This window comes from Passer domesticus, chromosome 3, assembly GCF_036417665.1.
Source record: "Passer domesticus isolate bPasDom1 chromosome 3, bPasDom1.hap1, whole genome shotgun sequence".
Classification (NCBI taxonomy): Eukaryota; Metazoa; Chordata; class Aves; order Passeriformes; family Passeridae; genus Passer; species Passer domesticus.
The window spans coordinates 69016879-69035253 of NC_087476.1; the positions used below are offsets into that span (position 1 = coordinate 69016879).

General features: G+C 35.6%; 1 protein-coding gene across 6 annotated transcripts in view; it reads right to left on the bottom strand.

The window, feature by feature from the left end:
* RYR2 (ryanodine receptor 2) overlaps positions 1–18375 on the bottom strand; it is a 380824-nt gene that overhangs the window by 78032 nt on the left and 284417 nt on the right. For 3 of the 6 annotated variants that reach the window (XM_064413752.1, XM_064413751.1, XM_064413748.1), the window contains 7 exons: positions 17213–17336; positions 14032–14147; positions 12438–12502; positions 10306–10427; positions 7302–7351; positions 3547–3607; positions 1641–1879 (listed from right to left, as the gene is read on the bottom strand). In XM_064413752.1, coding sequence (XP_064269822.1) covers positions 1641–1879; positions 3547–3607; positions 7302–7351; positions 10306–10427; positions 12438–12502; positions 14032–14147; positions 17213–17336 — 777 coding nt within the window. Of the gene's footprint in view, positions 1–1640; positions 1880–3546; positions 3608–7301; positions 7352–10305; positions 10428–12437; positions 12503–14031; positions 14148–17212; positions 17340–18375 lie in introns of all 6 variants that reach the window. The other 3 variants (XM_064413749.1, XM_064413750.1, XM_064413747.1) reach the window with 1 other exon arrangement.

The following is an 18375-nucleotide window of genomic DNA, read 5'->3' on the forward strand; positions in this document are numbered from 1 at the left end:
AGTGCTTTTGTAATGCACTCTGCAGTAACAGTGTAACAACAGTGTAAGGACCATCAAGGACAACACTCCCATTCTTGCCATAGATATCTTTTGTAGTCTCTCCTGCAGTGCTGATTTCAGCCCTCAACACTCAATGGATGAAATATTGTGAGTAAAACAGGGTAAGACTTCATGGGCTGGGAGAGCCTGAAAGATATTGCGTCAAAGCTGCATGGCCCAGCCCTTTCCTGTAGTGTGATTTGAGTTCAGATCATGTCAGAGTTCAGTGTTTTTACACCGTTATAGTAACCTCAGGTAGACTGACCCATCTTTGTACATGATCCGCCCACAGAGTATAGTGTAACCAGTTCTCTCAGGTACAAGCACCAGGTCAAGAGGCTTGTACAAATAATATAAATCTTACTCTTAACAAAATGTAAAGATGAGTTGTGTTTAAGCAAAATTAGTCTTCCCACTATGCGCTAGACAAAACAAATAGGCCCAGTTTTAAATAACTATTCTTTCCCAGCTCATGAATTCTAAATTTGGTGTTTTACACCAGTCTGATGTATGTAGAATAGCTGATTAAGAACACTAATTTAAGTGATAAAGAATTTTTTTAAAGCTAAATATTAAGTTCCAAAACATGGGATACCAGAGACCAAAAATTATAAAAGGCATGAACATGTTGCCTGAAAAAGTGGTTTATGATGAACAAATTACTTTTTCTGGATACCAGCACAGTCTCTGGAATTTTACAGAAATAGTTTAACCAAAAAAAAAGTGGATGTTTACATCTTATTACTTTCAAATCCATCAATACAAGTGCAAATTTTTGAAGAGTTCTTTTAAGGCTACTTTAAATAATACTGTTTACAGATTCTAAAATGAGAAAAAATGTAACTTAATATTCTTTTCCTCCAAGTCCTTCTCATGGATTTTCATAATTGAGTAACAGAGTTAGCTATGCAGGGCAGGATTTCTCCCTTTAGTACAGACAGTGATATTTCTGTGAGTTCCTAAAATATATAAAAAGTCAAGTTTTGTGTGCAGGCTGCAAAGTCTGCAAAATTTTGGCTGCAAAATTCTGGGGTTGGGAAAATAAAGAACAACGGAATCCACTACAATCAGAACCTTTAGAGAAATCCAATATCCAGACACCCATATACATTCCCTTCGCTGGTGTCTAAATTCTTCAGGAGGTCTTTCCACTTCTCCCTTTTCCCTTAAATTTTCAGAATTTAAGGACCCACACAGATTCCCCTCTAACTGAAACTGAGGTGCACGTATGATGGTGCAACACCATTCTTGTAGTACAACCTTATTTATAGACAGAGTAAAGGCAAAGTAACTTACACAAAGTGAATTCTCACGCACAAGAAAGTCACAGTAAATCTATGATAAATTTATAAACCAAATTGATCCTTCTGACTTTGTACTCATGTACACATCTGCTTCAATATTTATTCTGAGTCCACTAAAACCTGGAGACTGTTTTTGGTTAATTGCTGCAAATGTTTGAATAAATCAATAAAAATTTTGTCAAAATTACACAGGATTTGTCCTTTAATAGACTTGAGAGTCCAGTAATGCTTACTACAGATATTTTAATGGCATGGACCTGGACCTTCTACATGCATATATGATAATATGATACATACATATCAAATCTTCCCCAAACTGGTGCTGTCCAATATGCTCAAATAATGAAGATAGCACTGGCAGGAGAGCAACTGTGGTATAATTAATGATTTGTGTAACTCCTTTTGGCTGGTTTCTGCTGTGTGTAAACTGGCCTTGCTTAAGATTTTCCATTGTTTTCTCCAGATCCTCAGCAGCATTGTCCAAAAATGCTCTCAATGCCATCCTAACAGATTCCAGACCAGTTTTCATTACAGTCCTGTTTATATCATGCAAAAAGAATGAAAAAGAATATTCTGTTAGACAAGCATGGAAGAAAGCCTAGTCTTGGATTATATGTAATAGATAACAGAGATCTGAAGAAAAATACTTCATCTTTTAACATTGTAAAATCTCCTCAGATCACAATAACTGACTGAAAAAAGTTTCATAGGTATCCTGAAGAACACAAAGATACTTTATCTGTTTTCCTGCCAAGCAAATGGTCCTTCAAAATTTATAAAGGGATTCATTTGCCTTCAGAGAGGAAAAAACCCAAAAAGTATACAACAAAAATAAGAATTACTAAGTCTGTGATTCTTTACTCTAGAAAGAGAAAAATTGACTCAAGCTAGAACTCAGAAAATCTTCCTAACTATAACAGTCACATTTCTGTCTCCAGAACAATGGCATGAGAAAGGAATGAGTAAAAACAACCATATCTGTTAAAATCAAATCAATCAATCAATGCATTTATTATGTAATTATAGCACCATAATCAACAATGTAAAGATATAATCCAGGAGAATTATTACCTTATATGATTTAACTAGCTCAATTACAAAGACCCTTTCTTTAAAGAAAGTATCCATTTAGGCGTGTGTGAAATTAATTGACATGATGCTCTTTTGTAAATTCAGTATCAGTCCAGTTCTTTTAGTCTGATTGTTTATTTTAAAGAGTGGATATATACTGTTTCAAGAGTAGTATCTTTAAACTTCCATGTTACTTCCATTAATTCCTTTATCTCCATCTGGAGCTACTTTCACATGTCTACCAAGAGCTGAATTAATGACCTTCATTTCTGTCTGTATTCTATGTCATTGCATGGACCACGGACAATTTATGACAAAAAAACCAAGATATTGCAAACTAAAGGTGTACCATGCAAGAACTGAGCCATATTCATGGCCATGATCATGACTCTACCCCCTAGCAAATGGAATATAAAACTTGTTCATAAAAGCAACTGCAAAGATACTGAGAAAGATAACTATATGCACATAATATATACAATTGTTTTGAGACTTAATGCAAAGTGAAAAAATTTACCTTAAAATTTCCATGGAGGCAGTTTTATCATACTTTGTTTAAAAATGCAAAAATCTAAAAATCAGCTGTCAGCAGAGATGGCTGACTTTACAGCAAATGAAAAGCAACACATTATTCTCCAATATATCAATGCCATCTCATACATAAATCTCACAATAATAGCTCAAGCAGCCCAATTTAACATAAAAGTAGCACTGAATTCTAGGCAAAGGGTCTGTTTTCTTTTAATTAGAATCTGAATTAATTTTGCAAATAAGACACTCTATAAGACATTTACTGTGCATTTAACTCCTGAATTTTTGATTAAACAGTGTAAGGAAAATAATAAAATATTTCTAGCATTATTTTGGTTTTGAGAAAGTCACATTATTAAAACCACATAAACCAACAGTCAGAAGTTTCACCACTGATCCATAATGAAATTTAAAGTGTATCCTACAAATACTCTCCTGTCAAATCCTAGTAATTGACCTGTTTTGCAACGGGAATTCTTTTCAGCACTGTTACTTCTCAAGTGTTGAAATTCTGTCACCTTACACAGGTAGCACAAATGTAATTACACATTACTTTCTTCAGTGATTTTCCTTGTACTTTAGAAAATATAATCAGCGTTACCTTGCATCCAAGGTCTGTCCCAGTATGTGAAGACAGTTGACTATTGATGTTGCATCGTTTCCTAGAGAGGGAGGAAAATTATTCACCAGTTAAACTGAGCACAGCGTATAGCTTATCAACACACTGCTAACTGTACCCCTGGATTTGATGAAAGAATAAATGACATAGCAGAAGAGCAACTAAACTTCTGCATAATCTCATGTTAAAGAACATGCAGTTTTTTGTCTTAGCCTTGTTCACACAAATGCAGAAACTAGAGGCAGGAAAGCATCTCTCATAAAATAGCTGAGGCAGTCAAGATGGAAGCACTTAAATGTGGGGTTAATTACAGCTGCAGTGTATTTTCTGGTTTCCATTTGATTTCTCTAAGTTTTGCTTTAATTAATTCAAATTTATCTGATTATTTATCTTCCTCCTCTCAGTAACATAAAAGCTGTTAACTTTCCAAAGTTGCTATTGCAGGAAGAGAACACTTATAAAAATGTCATTTAAAAAGTTCATTCCCTGGTGTACTCCATAGTCTGCAGTTATTTATAGCTTAGTTGGGTCCACAAATAACAGTCCCTGACATAATACAAGTATTCTGTAATTATATTTTCCCATTTAGGTATGTAAAAAGAGGACTTACATACAAGAAGCCTTCTATACATACGTACATCCCAAAATGCTGCCATGTACAAGTCTGTTTCCTCTAAGATCACTTTTTAAATCCAGAACAGATGTACGCTATACAAACTTGAATCACAGCCTATTTTTTAATTTACTTTTTTAAATGAAATTATGCAAAATAAAACTGCCTTTTCTTGCTTTTCTTTAAATTTTCTTGATTTAAAAAAATAGAAACAAAATGTTTAAGAAAGATTTCTGAAAATACTCCTATCTGCATATAGTGCTACAGCATACTGTATTTTCTCACTGGTGGTTATTTCTTAAAAATATGAGCAATCATTCAAGTAAAATTAGTAATTGCTTCAGTGAACTAGAGGTTTTAAAAGATAAAGTGCAAGGAAGGTGTGGGAGGTTTGTTGCAACATTGAGAAAGCTGTTTTATGCCACCAAAATTAGGAAATACTGATGTGGTGTTTATCCACAGCAGATTAAAAAACCTGGACCACAACTTCCACAGTTGCTTCAGCCAGGCAGCCTCACTTTTTTTTCACTGGCACATGTGATCATGCAATGGTACAGCAAGCAGATAAGAAAGCTGAGGCAACCTAAAAAATCCTACCAAAAGATTAAGGTTTTTTGTCAGATCAAAGTTTTTTCCTTATTATTTTGATGCTCTGGTGATAGGAATGCCCGTGCTGACGAAGAGAGCCCAGGACTGTGCTAAAGACAGCAGGTATGGAGGGAAGTACTCAAAGTACACCAGACTGTGCGTCAGACCATCACAGAATGGCTTGGGTTGGAAGGGACCTTAAAGATCATCTAGGTCCAACCTCCTACCCTGGGGGCAGGGACACCTTCAACTAGACAAGGCTTGCTCAAAGCCCCATCCAACCCATCCTGAACACTTCCAGGGACAGGGCAGCCACAAATTCTCAGCAACTTGCTCCAGAATAGAATGGCTTACTAGAAATCGAAACAATCAAGCTATTTAAATTTGGCTTTTAAATTTGAGAAAAAATAAATCAACATGCACAATTAACCAAAATTATTCACTGAAATATTTCCATTTCTACCCAGTAATACTAATGAAAATAAATCAATACTGTCTTCCTCATGTACAGCTACAGCTCTCAAACCATAAATTATTGTAGCCAAAATCCACTTTCACATTGTAATGAAATAATGATTCCATGTTGAATGATAATTCCATAATCTCAGTGACACTCTCAGATATCAAATGTGACTATTTAAGTTCACTCTGTAAGACATGCATGCTTAATTTCCCATTTTAACAAACTCCTACACCCATCTTAAGCTACATGACTTTCACTAATGATTTCAGAAATGCAGCTCTATATTCAGAAGCACCATTCATATTCACAGTAATACAAAGTACCTATACAGCAAAACTATATAGAATTGTGATATTCGTTATAGCAAACTCCACACTATCCATAGAAATTACTATTAGCAACACTTGCTCACTGAAGATGCCCTCAAAATGCACAAATAATTTTCTAGGTCCCAGGTGTGCACAGTTATGAGCACTTTCTTCTCTTCTGCACAGTCTTTGCTGGAATAAGTGCAACTCTCTTAATCAGATTTTCTCACATCATGCAATTCACTTGCATGAGAAAGCAAGCCGTAAGGTGACTTTGACTTGAGTTATTAAGTCCATAGTAAACAACCCAATCCTGCTCCATAGTCTCGTGATGACCTTGTCACAGTTCATGCCAAAACTACTGTGTTGGCATAAAGATTTTGTAATCTGTTAGTTACTGCCGTCTAGGAAGAGAGTTAAAAAACAAACTGTAGCTGTCACAAATAATCAGATGATCCTATCTGACTTATCTCCTAGCACTTGAACCCAGCCAAACAACAGGAAACAAGCAAGCTGAGAAGGGGAATAGAAAAGATCTTTTCTTTACTACTGAAGAAAGTTATATTGACTTAGGTTTTTAATTTCAACCATGATTCATTTCAGGAAAAAAAAAATTCTGAAAACCAAATGCACAAATAACAAAAAAGATTTCCAAAATTTTAATAGTATACCTGAGCTAGTTCATTCTTTGAAGAAACAACCTAGGGTATAAATCAGAGCTTATGTGTAGGTTTGTGACATATTCCACCCTCCAGAAAAAGCTGCAACAATGTCACACAGCTGCAGAAATAACTCCATTCCTCCTACAATCTTTTGGCTTTGTAGGCAAAACCACTCAGCTCCTCCCAAAATATTTAAAAGCAATTATGCCAAAAAACCTTCCAATGTTTTTCCACAGTTTAATGGTTTTCATAATGATCTGTAAAATTTTTAAACACCGCGCTACTGCAGCAAGTGAGTTCCTTCCCTTAAAATTGAATGAAATATGCAGGAATTGAGTTAGGTGCATGTTATCATAATGAAATTCTAATTCACTAGATAATTACCCAATTAGGTATGTTCATGGATGCTGAAGTTTGCACTGCATCCATCACAGAAGCCATGTATGCATAGGATGTACTGTTCCAGCTCTCCTAGCACCATGGCATAAGAGAAAATTGCAAGGAAAATTACTGTGCCACACACTGCATAGCACGTATACACTTGATACAAACTTCAAATTTACTTCAATTTAGTGATTTTCACATGGCATAAGACAAACACCAAGCTCCTGTCAAGGTCACATAATACCAGAAAGAGAGTACACATGCGTATGTGGAGTCGAGCACATCTGGGAATATTCAAGAATTCCACAGAACATAACTAAGCACTTCAGCCCAGTTCTAATTTTCCTTAATGACTTTCCAATACAAATGTGCAGTTCCAATTGTCAAATGTTTTTCCCAAATTATTCAGAATAACATCACAAATCGGTAATTTTAATTTACTCATCAAAATTCTTTGATATGATAATGAAACCCAAATATCAATTAAGACACACAAAAAACTAAAAAGCCCCAATTGCCCCCCCCCCAAACTGAAAACTACAAAAGCTTTTTATTCCACCTAAAAAAGTCTTTGAACTACCAGTCTAAACAATTGGTGGTCTGTGTAGACCATGCATTTCAGCCATGCAGCATGCAACAAAGCAGCACTTAACACAATGCAAAAATGGCAAAGAAAACCAAGTGATGGCCATGCTAGTATTTTTCAAGGGTCTCCTTACCAAACAGTGAAATCCTATGCCTGACAAGAACTCCAAGTTTGCAGAACAGGCTGAAGACAAAAGAAAAATAAAAGAGAAGAGAAGGGAAAAGGAAAAAAATAAGGGAGGGAGGGGGGGAAAGAAAGAAAAAAATAACAGCTGATATATGAGCAGGAAAAGCAACATGATGTCACGCAGAAAGAATCAATTGTCTGAGCAGAATGTGGGACAGAATACTAAAGAAAGAATTTTCAAGTGCATATCTTTAACAAACATGGTTAAATAAGCACATATTATAATTAAAAAAAAAAAACAAACAAAAAATTAAAAGCAAAGCTAATTAATATAAAAGCGTTCTATACAATAACCCACAAGGAAATAACCATCAAAGCTTTAAAAAGTAAAATGTGGTCATTGTGCTACACAGGATACCACTAACAATTTGAAAACACACAGAAACAGAATCAAATTAAGTGAGTGTGTGATGGCAAATGTTTTACTAGTTCAATTAGGATCTTGTAAACTTGAACACAGCAAGAATTTACCTTCAAATAAGTTTTGTTTTAAATATCACCTCTTACATGGTTTTAAACACTTATTTTGTTTCACGTTTGAAGTACTTCCTGTGCTGACAAACAGCACTCCATTGAGAAAAAAGAAGAGTGAAATTTTGTGTTAATTCATAGAAGCAGAAGCAAATGACCATACCCAAATTGACCTAGGCTCCAGATTAAGTTGGAATTATAACAATCTTCAAGATCTGGTTTGGTGTGAGAATTTTCACCATGAACATCCATTTTTGTGGTATTATTTTATGCTGCAAACCCCTTCATCTGCTATAAATGACATGAACAATATCATGTCATTTTATTAAGCTACTTAATTAATAGGCACACTGGATATTTATTAGCCTCTGATTTAAAAGCAAAAGATACAATAAGCATGTCTGCACAGCCTATGGATGAGATCTGAACATGTTGTTCCATTGACAGACAAGAGCACGGTGTCAAATGGAAACCTCTATGTCCAGAATCACAACAGCCAGGTTAATGTGGGATTGAATCCAGCTAATTAGCCAATGCACAGTGATCCACTCTAGCAACAGTAACTGCTCTGTTTTAGAAATGAGCCTGCTTGGTACATGTTTGGGGATCTCGGTTCACTTTTTATTCCATGATGCAGACATAGACTATATATTCTTTTATGAGGATCTTGGATCACCAAGTCCAACAGGAAAGATGTAGAGAAGCATGTTAGCATCACAGAGATTTTGTGTCCATTCTGGAAAAGACATAAATAGCTCACCACTCTATCTTATACTCTGACAGACAAATGTTACACAACTGATTGTATCTTTCTGCAGATGCTATACTTTCACAAAGTGAGACTGAAGCTATTACCTACAGCGTCTTTAGCTGAGGCCAAATAAATAAATAAATTTAAAATACCAAAAGCTTGTTATTCAGAACCAATTTCATACAACTACAGCAGTTCAAGAACTTGTAACATGGTCTACTGGATGAGAAATTCGAAAAACCCAATCATGAAGAGGTTGGTTACAAATACAACAGCATATAATGCCACCACATTTCAGGAAGAAACCTGACCCGTATTTGTCAGCAAAATAGATCTGGACTTACTGTATTTTCTGAATAAGGAATGGTTGCTAAGACTTGCATTGCATTAAAATTATACTCTTCCACAGCTTAATGAATGCAAGTTTATCTTCACTGGAGAAGGAAAGCAGCCAGGAACTGCCCTTAGCTTAAAACAAATTCTGCGTAGGAGGTGCACTCAATAGAATTAGCTATTACTCATCCAAGATTCCCCGGCATCTTTTCTTTTCTTTGGCTGACACATCTGGATGGCACACAACCAAATCAAGTATGGTAGCAGCTCTGATCTTTTTTCAGGCCTATAAGTTCTAGAATCTCGCACAGCTATAGAGCATATGTGCATAAACCCTGAATCTCTGTGCAGCAGGTATGGTGATATAGCTGACATATTCCAGAAGTAGGGAGGTTATTGGCATGACTTAATTGTAAAAATACTTTTATCCAGAACATTACAGACAGAAAATTAGCAGCTCATAAGACTGAAAAATTATTTATATGCATGCAATTTCATACAGTTTTTAAATCCCTTGAAGAACAGCATTCAGATAAGCTGCCAGTTCAGATTAGTCAATGAGATGATGCAAAGTCAATACAGACATTACTTACTTGAGCTTAATATTGTGATAAAAACTTCACTCAGCATTCACACAATCCTGCAAACCCTGCATGTCTGAATGACCACCAACTGGCTGTCAGCCTCAAAAAGCAGCAATTCAATATTGCTTGGTTCATGCCCAAGAACAGCCAAGAAGGCAGCCATCATACATGCCCACATTACAGGTACTCAAGAGATCCTGTGTGAAGCTTACTAAATGGGAAATGTGGGTTTCAATTCAATCAGAAGCGAAATTAAATTAGAACTTCTTAGAGAGATGGTCTTAAAAAAAGAGTAACTTCAGAGAAAGAATCTAGTATTTCTGTGACAGTAGTACTCACTACTATTTATAAAACTATAGAGCAGAAAGAATGCAACTCCCTTATTTTTATGATGGACATTAGTAATGATATTTATTGAAACTTGGCTACAAATAAGTTTGGCTTATAAATCTAACAAAGTTTTGCAGGAATAATGATTTCAGTATGTACCTATTTCTAACAGTGAAAACTGATACATAATTGTACAGCCTGTGCCACAGACTGTGCAAGTGTTTCGCTGTTGGATATAAGGATAAATTGAAGTTCCCTGCATGCTAAAATCATCACCTTTTAAACAGCATATAATAACTCTGTACTCCTCTCCATTTTATACAATGAAATTTCCTAATGGGAAAATAAAATGAAAAATGTTTAATTTGCGTGTACATAAAAATACCTCTGTGTTTCCCACTTCTCACTTGCCCACAATGAACTGCTGCTCTTTAAAGACCAACACACATATGCATAGACATTAATATTATTTTAAGCTTTACCTTGTCACCATTTCTTTCTCTTTATTAGAGGCATGACCTCCACTGCTGAGAGGCCTACTTGCTGAAGATAAGAAATACAGGCGATGATTTTTAAAATACTGATCAATCAAAGGGAGCACAACCTGAAATTATATCAGAAAGAGTGGTTATCTCAGGACCTTCTTTACTATGTTCTCTATTATACTTTGTAGGTCACAACTGAAGACAAGAGATTTCAAACAGGTTTTCTGTTATCAATCTTCTATCTGTTTGGATTTTTTCTTTAATAGCTATTCCTCTGAATGTATTTAATATTCAAGGCACTTAATATGTCATCAAGAAAAGCAGCAAAAAAAAATACCTTATCTGTGGGGCTTTTTTACGAGTAGTACAAGGTAGAAAGTAAAATTTAATTTTATCTCACAATTTAAGATTTTTCCTATGCCACATAACCAAATACAATTATTGTTTTTTGGTCCTTTTAATGTAGGTTAAAAAAATTCACCTACAACTGTCAGCATACTAACAGCACTTAGTTCTAGATTTTTCAAATAAAACTCCCAAAACAACATCACTTACTAAGGGCTTGTGCCACAGAAGTTTTTCTGTTTACTTTCTGTGGTGATTATTACTCAGTGCCCACTACAGATGTCAGCCAGCAGCAGATCCAAAATAAATGGCTGAAAAGAAAATATGGAATTGTTTCCTTTTTGGAGCATGGTTCACAAGAGAGTGGAATGCTAGCTTCTGAGTCAATCAGCTTGATAAATAATACCACATGGAAGTACTCTAAAGCATTGAAATAACAACTTGCTGCAAAGGATACCAGGGTTATAAAATGCTGCAATCACTTTTTCTTATTCAGTAATGAATACAAAACACATTTTGAATATATAAATACAAGATTTTATGTGTCAAAGGTAGCAGCAGATTTTCTTGGTTTATAATGTGCAAAATCACGACAGAAAAAGGAGAATTGTCCTGAGAGGATTTCATGGCTGTCAGGAGGAAGGGGAAGTGCAAAGTCCTGCACCTGGGGAGGAATAAGTCCAGTTCCCAGGACACACTGAGGTCTAATCAGCTGAAAAGCAGGTTTCAAAGAAGGACCAGGGGAATACTCAGCGGACAGCAAACTGACCATGAATCAAAAATGCAATTTTATTGCAAAGGCAGCCAATAGCATCGTGGATTGAACTAGACGGAGTGTTTGTCAGCAGGTCCAGGGAGGGGGTTCTTCCACCCTACTCAACTCTGGTGAGAGCAGACCTGAAGTGCTGTATCTGGTTCTGGGCTCCCCAGTACAAGAGAAACCTTGACATGCTGGAGGGGGTCCAGTGAAGGGTCACAAAAATTAAGGAACTAGAGGATCTTTCAAATGACAAGAGATTGAGAAAGCTGGGACCCTAACCTGGAGAAGAGAAGGCTCAGGGATTATCTCATCCATATGTGTAAATATCTGAAGGGAGGGGGTATAGAAGATGGACCCAAATTCTTTTCAACTGTGACAGGGTCACAGGCAATGAGCACAAACTGAAACATGGTAGGTTCTCTCAGACCATCAGAAAACACTTTTTTACTGCCAGGGTGACTGAGCACTGGCACAGGTTGAGCAGAGAGACTGTGGAGTCTCTACCCTTGAACATATTCAAAAGATGTCTGGGCAGGGCTCTCTGACACTGCTAAGTAAAGGGTCCTTCCAACCTCAGCCATTGTGTGACTCCATTGTGGAGACACCAACAAGGTTTTAAAACAAGAGAAATAACTACCATGACACTGACAGATACACAGCCATGTTAATTCCAATACCTATTGTTCACACTAACCCATCTGAAGATTGTAAAAGGTAAAAATCTTCAAAATTAGACCAATTCAGAAAACCGAAAATGTAGGGAGCTTTTGAATAACATCATATGAGTAGCTGCATATCATGAAGCAGGAAATAATGAGAATAAAAAATATAGTCTGTAATCTTCCCATGTTTATACTTCATCCCACATTGTTTTCAAGCTATTTTTATTACTGCTGTCTTTAATTAATAAAACAATTAATTTAACACAGAAAAACACCACTATAACAATAACAGTCACTAAAAAATATGTTCTCACTTCTGTTAATCACTATGTTGACAAAGAATAAGCAAAAATATACTGTACTTTGGCAAAAAACTTGATTTCTTGTTCATATGGGAATTGCTCTCCTTTGCCTCTGCTGCCACCATCTGCAGAGAGAAGAAAAATAAGTTCCTTGTCATGTATCCAAATTACAGTCTACTCTGCATTTTTCTTAGGAAATGTACACTATAAACAAATAACACTGGTCATCTTTAGATGTAGATTTAAGGTACCTCAAGCATTATAGGTACTAGTTAAAGTGGTATTTTAGGACTACCTCATTAGAGGAAAAGTGACAGCAAATAAAATATATAAAGAATAACTGCCCAAATCTTCATAAAAGTGTATGCATCTCATACTCCAAAGAGATATGGATGTTTTTGTGAGATAAAAATCTCACGCTATGTTTATATTTTCCTGTTACAGGTGACAATTTGGAAACCTGAACTCAGATTCTAACAAACCACCTTTCTCCAGTCGTTCCCAGGAGAAATGGAATTAATGAATTCTCATTCCTTATTTATCAACTAGGTACCAAAGAACAAAATTAATAGTTAGATATATCCAACTAACATTTAACTTGCTTCACTCTTCTCTTACCATACAAAACAAAATCTCTTTCAAAATAAAATCTCTTACAGCTCCCAAACTATTTCTCATTTATTTAATGTCTTCTTTCCATTAATCTATTGAGGGACTCAAACAGTATTTTTTCCACCAATGTTTCTAATGTTTCAGTATTTAATCATTATCATTCTTGCAGTTATCTCAAATTTATGTAATTAAGAATGATGAAGCCATGGTAATCAAACATTAACAGCAGAACTAGCCTGGTGAGTTATCAAGACCAGACTTTTGCTACTGCAAGTAACCATGGCATATGATAACTTCTAAATTTGCCAAATTTCCACTTGAAAACTAGATTGGTTTTTAAGTGAGCATTGATTTATTCAATCTCCCTGATGTTCCTGTTACTGTCATTTACAGCATATATGACTATGAGGCACAATATATGTTATATGCCATTGCAACTCCCATGGTCACAACAGAAGCAGCACCTGGCCAGGTTTTTTTGGCTTTTACTGCTTGTGTAAGAAGATGTCTTAGGTCACCAAACCTTTGTATTTTTTTATCTTCACCAAAAGCAGATGAAGTTAAATCCTTCATAGCACTGTTGACAAAACATGATGGGTATTTGTGAAAGAACATTCCCATTGTGGGAGTTTGTTGAAAATGTTTCTCTACTACCTTTTTGAGAGAAAATTTCAGAATGGTACAAATGACTGGTTTGATTTGATCTCTAAAAAAGGGATTACATGTGAATAGTAACTATTATTGTGCACATGTGAGAGATTATAATTTTGTGTATAAATGCAAGGGGGCAGCTAGTTTTCTTTTTCAAAGAATGAAAGTCATAAATTTTTGCTGAAAATTTTTAATCTGATGAATGAATATGGGAAATTGGAATGAATGGCAGTTTCATAACTCCAAAATTCATGATCTTCATCACCTACAGGAAATTAAAGGGAAAACTAATCCAGAAATGCTCCAATTAAAAAAAAAATTCTGGTTGTTTTTATGACATCACAAATCTTAGCTAATACTTTTTTTTAAGAATGTGCAAGGGGTACTATACCAAACTCCAAAATGTACTGATGGGCTTCATCCACATATCTTATAAGCTGCTGAAGGAAACTATAGGCAAAGCGTTTCTCAATGGAAGGCGTGTCTAATTCCAGGTCCTTAAGTCCTCTGTAAAAGGAAGCAAGTAAATTTTTACACATACAGAAGGACTGCAAACACTCTTACCTCTCCATGTAGTCTGACACCATTTTCTCTGGTAATGATCATGTGCTTATTGATATAAGATTTTTTTGTGTTTAATGTAAACAGCACTCTCACACTTCGATTTTGAGTAAATTGTTAAAACACAAGTAGATTTCCCAACCAGAAGGCTAGAAAAAAAATTACATTTGTCAATAAAATTAATCCACTATTACTATAATTTCTTTCCATGACTTGTACTATCTTGCATTTCCCTACAGGGACTGATTCTTGGGTGAGGAAGTTTGGAAGCTGAAAAAATACTTTGATTTAAACAATCAAACTAGAAGTAAATCTAAATATCCAACACTATGACTTTTCCTGAAAAGTTTGCTTGTAATGGAAATTTTTTGAATAGCTATGCAGCATTTCTGAAAAATCAGAGGAAAACCAAAACAAAGTGATAGAATTGCTTTTCCAGCATGTTCCATCCATCCTAGTTACTAGTCTGATATAAAAAATACATCATCTTTCCACAAGACTGAAACTCCAAAGTGTGAATCCATATCATGGGATGACATCCCTAGCAACAAGCTGGCATTGGCACAAGCCTTGTTTATGCAGGATCAGGACTTAATTGATGGCACATGAAACATCTATTCTTAAACAGTGAGGGAATCAATCACACCTCATCTCCCCCTGACTCATGCACCAAGTTACACTGGCACTCAGCTAGGTTGCAAGTTTAAAAAGTACACCTACTGCACATATACAGAATGGAACTGCCTGTGTATTGCACATTTATGCTTTAAATAAAAGCATACACCTAGAAACACAAATCTGGTAGACAAAAGATAAAGGAAACAATGCTGGAGAACAAAAGTCCCAAGTTTACTAACTAAAGGACCATTAAGACAACTTTGGAGAGGGCCGCCTGAACTTTGGAACTCCTATGAGAAAGGGACATGAGAATTTGGATTATTTGAGGCAGCTCACTACACGAAGCAATGATAGACTGTACAGGAGGAAGAATAAAAAGCCAGGTACAGAAGGGATGAAAACAGATTTCAAAATAGCTGGTGACATGTAAACTATCAAATCAATTGACTGACTGAGCCCTTTACCTTATCACTAGAGTTTGCCCTATATTCTTATTAAATGCTTTTGTACCCGTATCTCTGGGTAATGTCACTCACTATTCCATCTGCTGTCAGGAGTAGATGGCAGCTACTGGCAAGACCAGTATGAGCTGGATACTGGGCCAGCAACTGGAGTCAGGCTTGGGGTGTAGGTGCTGCCAGGTCTGTGACAAGTGGGATGAAAGAAGGTCTCAACAATCAGCAGCTGGAGACACCACAGCTTTGGGGAACAACTCCATGGGCCCTACAGACCTTGAGTCCAGAGAGGCAGCTTCAGCAGGGGACTGGCATAAATGCATTTGGCAGTAGCCATTGGAGTCAGACAGTCAAGGGCACAGAGCAGTGTCTGCAGCTCCAGCATCTGGAAGCCCCATTTGCCTGCCACTGGGGTCTAAAACAATTCCAGCTAATGTGAAGGAGCAGTGTCAGTAAGATGAGTGAGGGCTTCTGCAACAAAAGTTGAAGTGGGCCTGAGTGCCACATGCTTAGTAGGGGGCAAATGTTTCTATCTTCCCAGAAGCCATTTTGCATGGGGTTGCAGAGACCTGAATGGTCACTGTCAAATAAAGACTGGAAAGAAATGCGAGCAAGGCATATATGGAAAGTATATGAAGTGAGCAGACCAAATTAAAACATGAATCAGGCCCTTGTTTGTTTGGACAAGGTAATTGTCAAAGGTGCAGCAAATACATTTAGTTTAGTATTAGTGCATCAAATACATCGTGGAAAAGCCTGAATTCAACCAGCAAAGGAGGGTGCAGGTGTACCAAGAACTAAGTCACAAGACTATGGCTGTGCCCAAGTTAATGGCTATTTTACCATCCCTCTTAGCCTTCCACTCCCAAAAAAAAACCTAAAAGCCACTTTTCACTTGTGTTTAACAGGAATAAAAAGGGTTAATACTCCTGAATGCAGCTGATCATATTTACAGGGAATAAGGAAATAAACCTCTGCTGTCTGGCATCCCTCTTTGTACATCCTACGACACTGACAGAAGTAAACTCAATTATTCAAGCTAACCTGAAAGATTTTACCAAAATTATTAGATTAACTGTGGGGCTCCAGAAACAGGCTGGAATTCACATTTGATAGAAAAGAATGGAAATAGGCAGATTTTAGGTAGATGTGCAAGGTTAATTAATTCACAGTGATTACTTAAATTGATCTCAGTGACTGTTTAATTCACTTACTAATGTTCAAGTCATGCAAGGCTCAGATACGCTTTCAGCCTTTTCTAGAGATTCTCATTTTCTAAGTCATGCTGATAAGGCAGAAAAGACTCCAAATTAATTGGAATTTTATCATGCTACATTTAGAAGGTAAATACACCATATTAAAATGAATTATGCATGTTATTCTGCAGACTATTCACTATTATTACATTTACACTGTGGATTGTTAAAATTATTTTAAAATATCATTTTTCACTTTTAAAATATTTTAATAATACTGTAAATGAACTCAATTGAAATAAATTAGTCATATGTTTTAGAAATAAAACTGTTTTGTCTAACCAATTGTCTAGAAATTCCTTTAGAGAGAGACATGTGCTTGAAGATGTGTATGAACCTGTAACTAAGACTTAAACCCATCACTTGTAAAAAACTGGTACGTTTAGTACCAGTTGGATGCATGGCCACATGCGTCATGTTCATGCCTTCAAAAAACCCTGCTACTAACTCTGTAATCGATTTCTTCCTTACAATATTTTATATGAAGGAGCTCATCCTTATTCCCAGGTACTGAAACATAAAAAAAATTATCACAGAATTCTAGTTTGATAGAAGAAAGCCCAAAAGACAATAACATAAACAAAATGCTCCGCCTCAACCAACCAAACCACAAAACAAAACCAAAAAACCACTAAGGATTATCAGAAACATTCTGTGAAATTAACACTGAACTGAGAATTACCTGGAGACAACATATCCATTAATCTGTAGAAATTTCAGAATATCCTGTGCTTTTTCTCTATCCTTGGCTTTTTCTTTGGCTGTGAGTGTATCATAAGGGACAAGAAGGGGATGGTTGCCTCCTCCTACTACGGAGCATAAGGAGAATTAAAAATTAAAGTTATCTGTTGACGTGATAAGTCCCAGTAGGTAAAAGTACTATCACAATAATACACAGCACATTACAGTAAATTCTACTCTGAAATAACAATGTACTTGTCTGTTTCTTTACACAAACTTTAAAAAATATTCAGGTAGAAACTTAGATATGCTTACATCATTTTAAGTGCAAGTACAAGCTAAATACACTGAACCTATTGCAAAAAACCCTTAAGGAAGATGAAAATGCTTAATGATTACAAACATGTATTATAACTGCAACTTCATTTAATGAAACTGAAAATATTTCAATAAATAATACGTAATTTCCTCAGAAAACCTATACATAAACAAATACATAAACATACATGAAGTCCTGCTTTTAAACATTCTAATGACAGGGTTCCTCAAGATTAGCAAGATACACAAATATCTAAAAATATATTAAAGTGATATAGTTCTACTTATAGTAATAAATTAAAGACAGAAAATTAGAATACATGATTCAAACATGGTTCACACTATTGTCCAGCAAGATCAAAAGAATGCTGCAAAACCACAGGTAGAAAGAACAAACATCATTGTATTGCTTATTAAAATCTTATGTATTGGTATTTACTGCATGTAGATATTTAATGTGGAAGAAAAATAAAGTTGCTATTGTTAATATAAATATCTGCATAAAAAACAGCATTCTTAGGAGTTCAACTTCTAAAATCACCATCGCATAACACAACACAAAAAATTCTTATGGCAATTTCTCCCAAACCCCAGGAAACTGTAGGGGTAATGATAAGACTTATCTCTGGAAAAAAAACACTAAAGCAAGTATCTAAAAATAATAATAATTTTTAAAAGGAACACATTCTCTATAGAAAATATTGGAGACATAACACTGGGTGATTTTTTTTTTTTTAAGCTAAATATTCTGAATTTTTCAATTAGTTCTGTCTGAATCTATCTACATGCAAAATGAAAACCTAGTGGGCAAGTCTGATGGTGGATTGGGTTTTTTTGTTTAGTCTG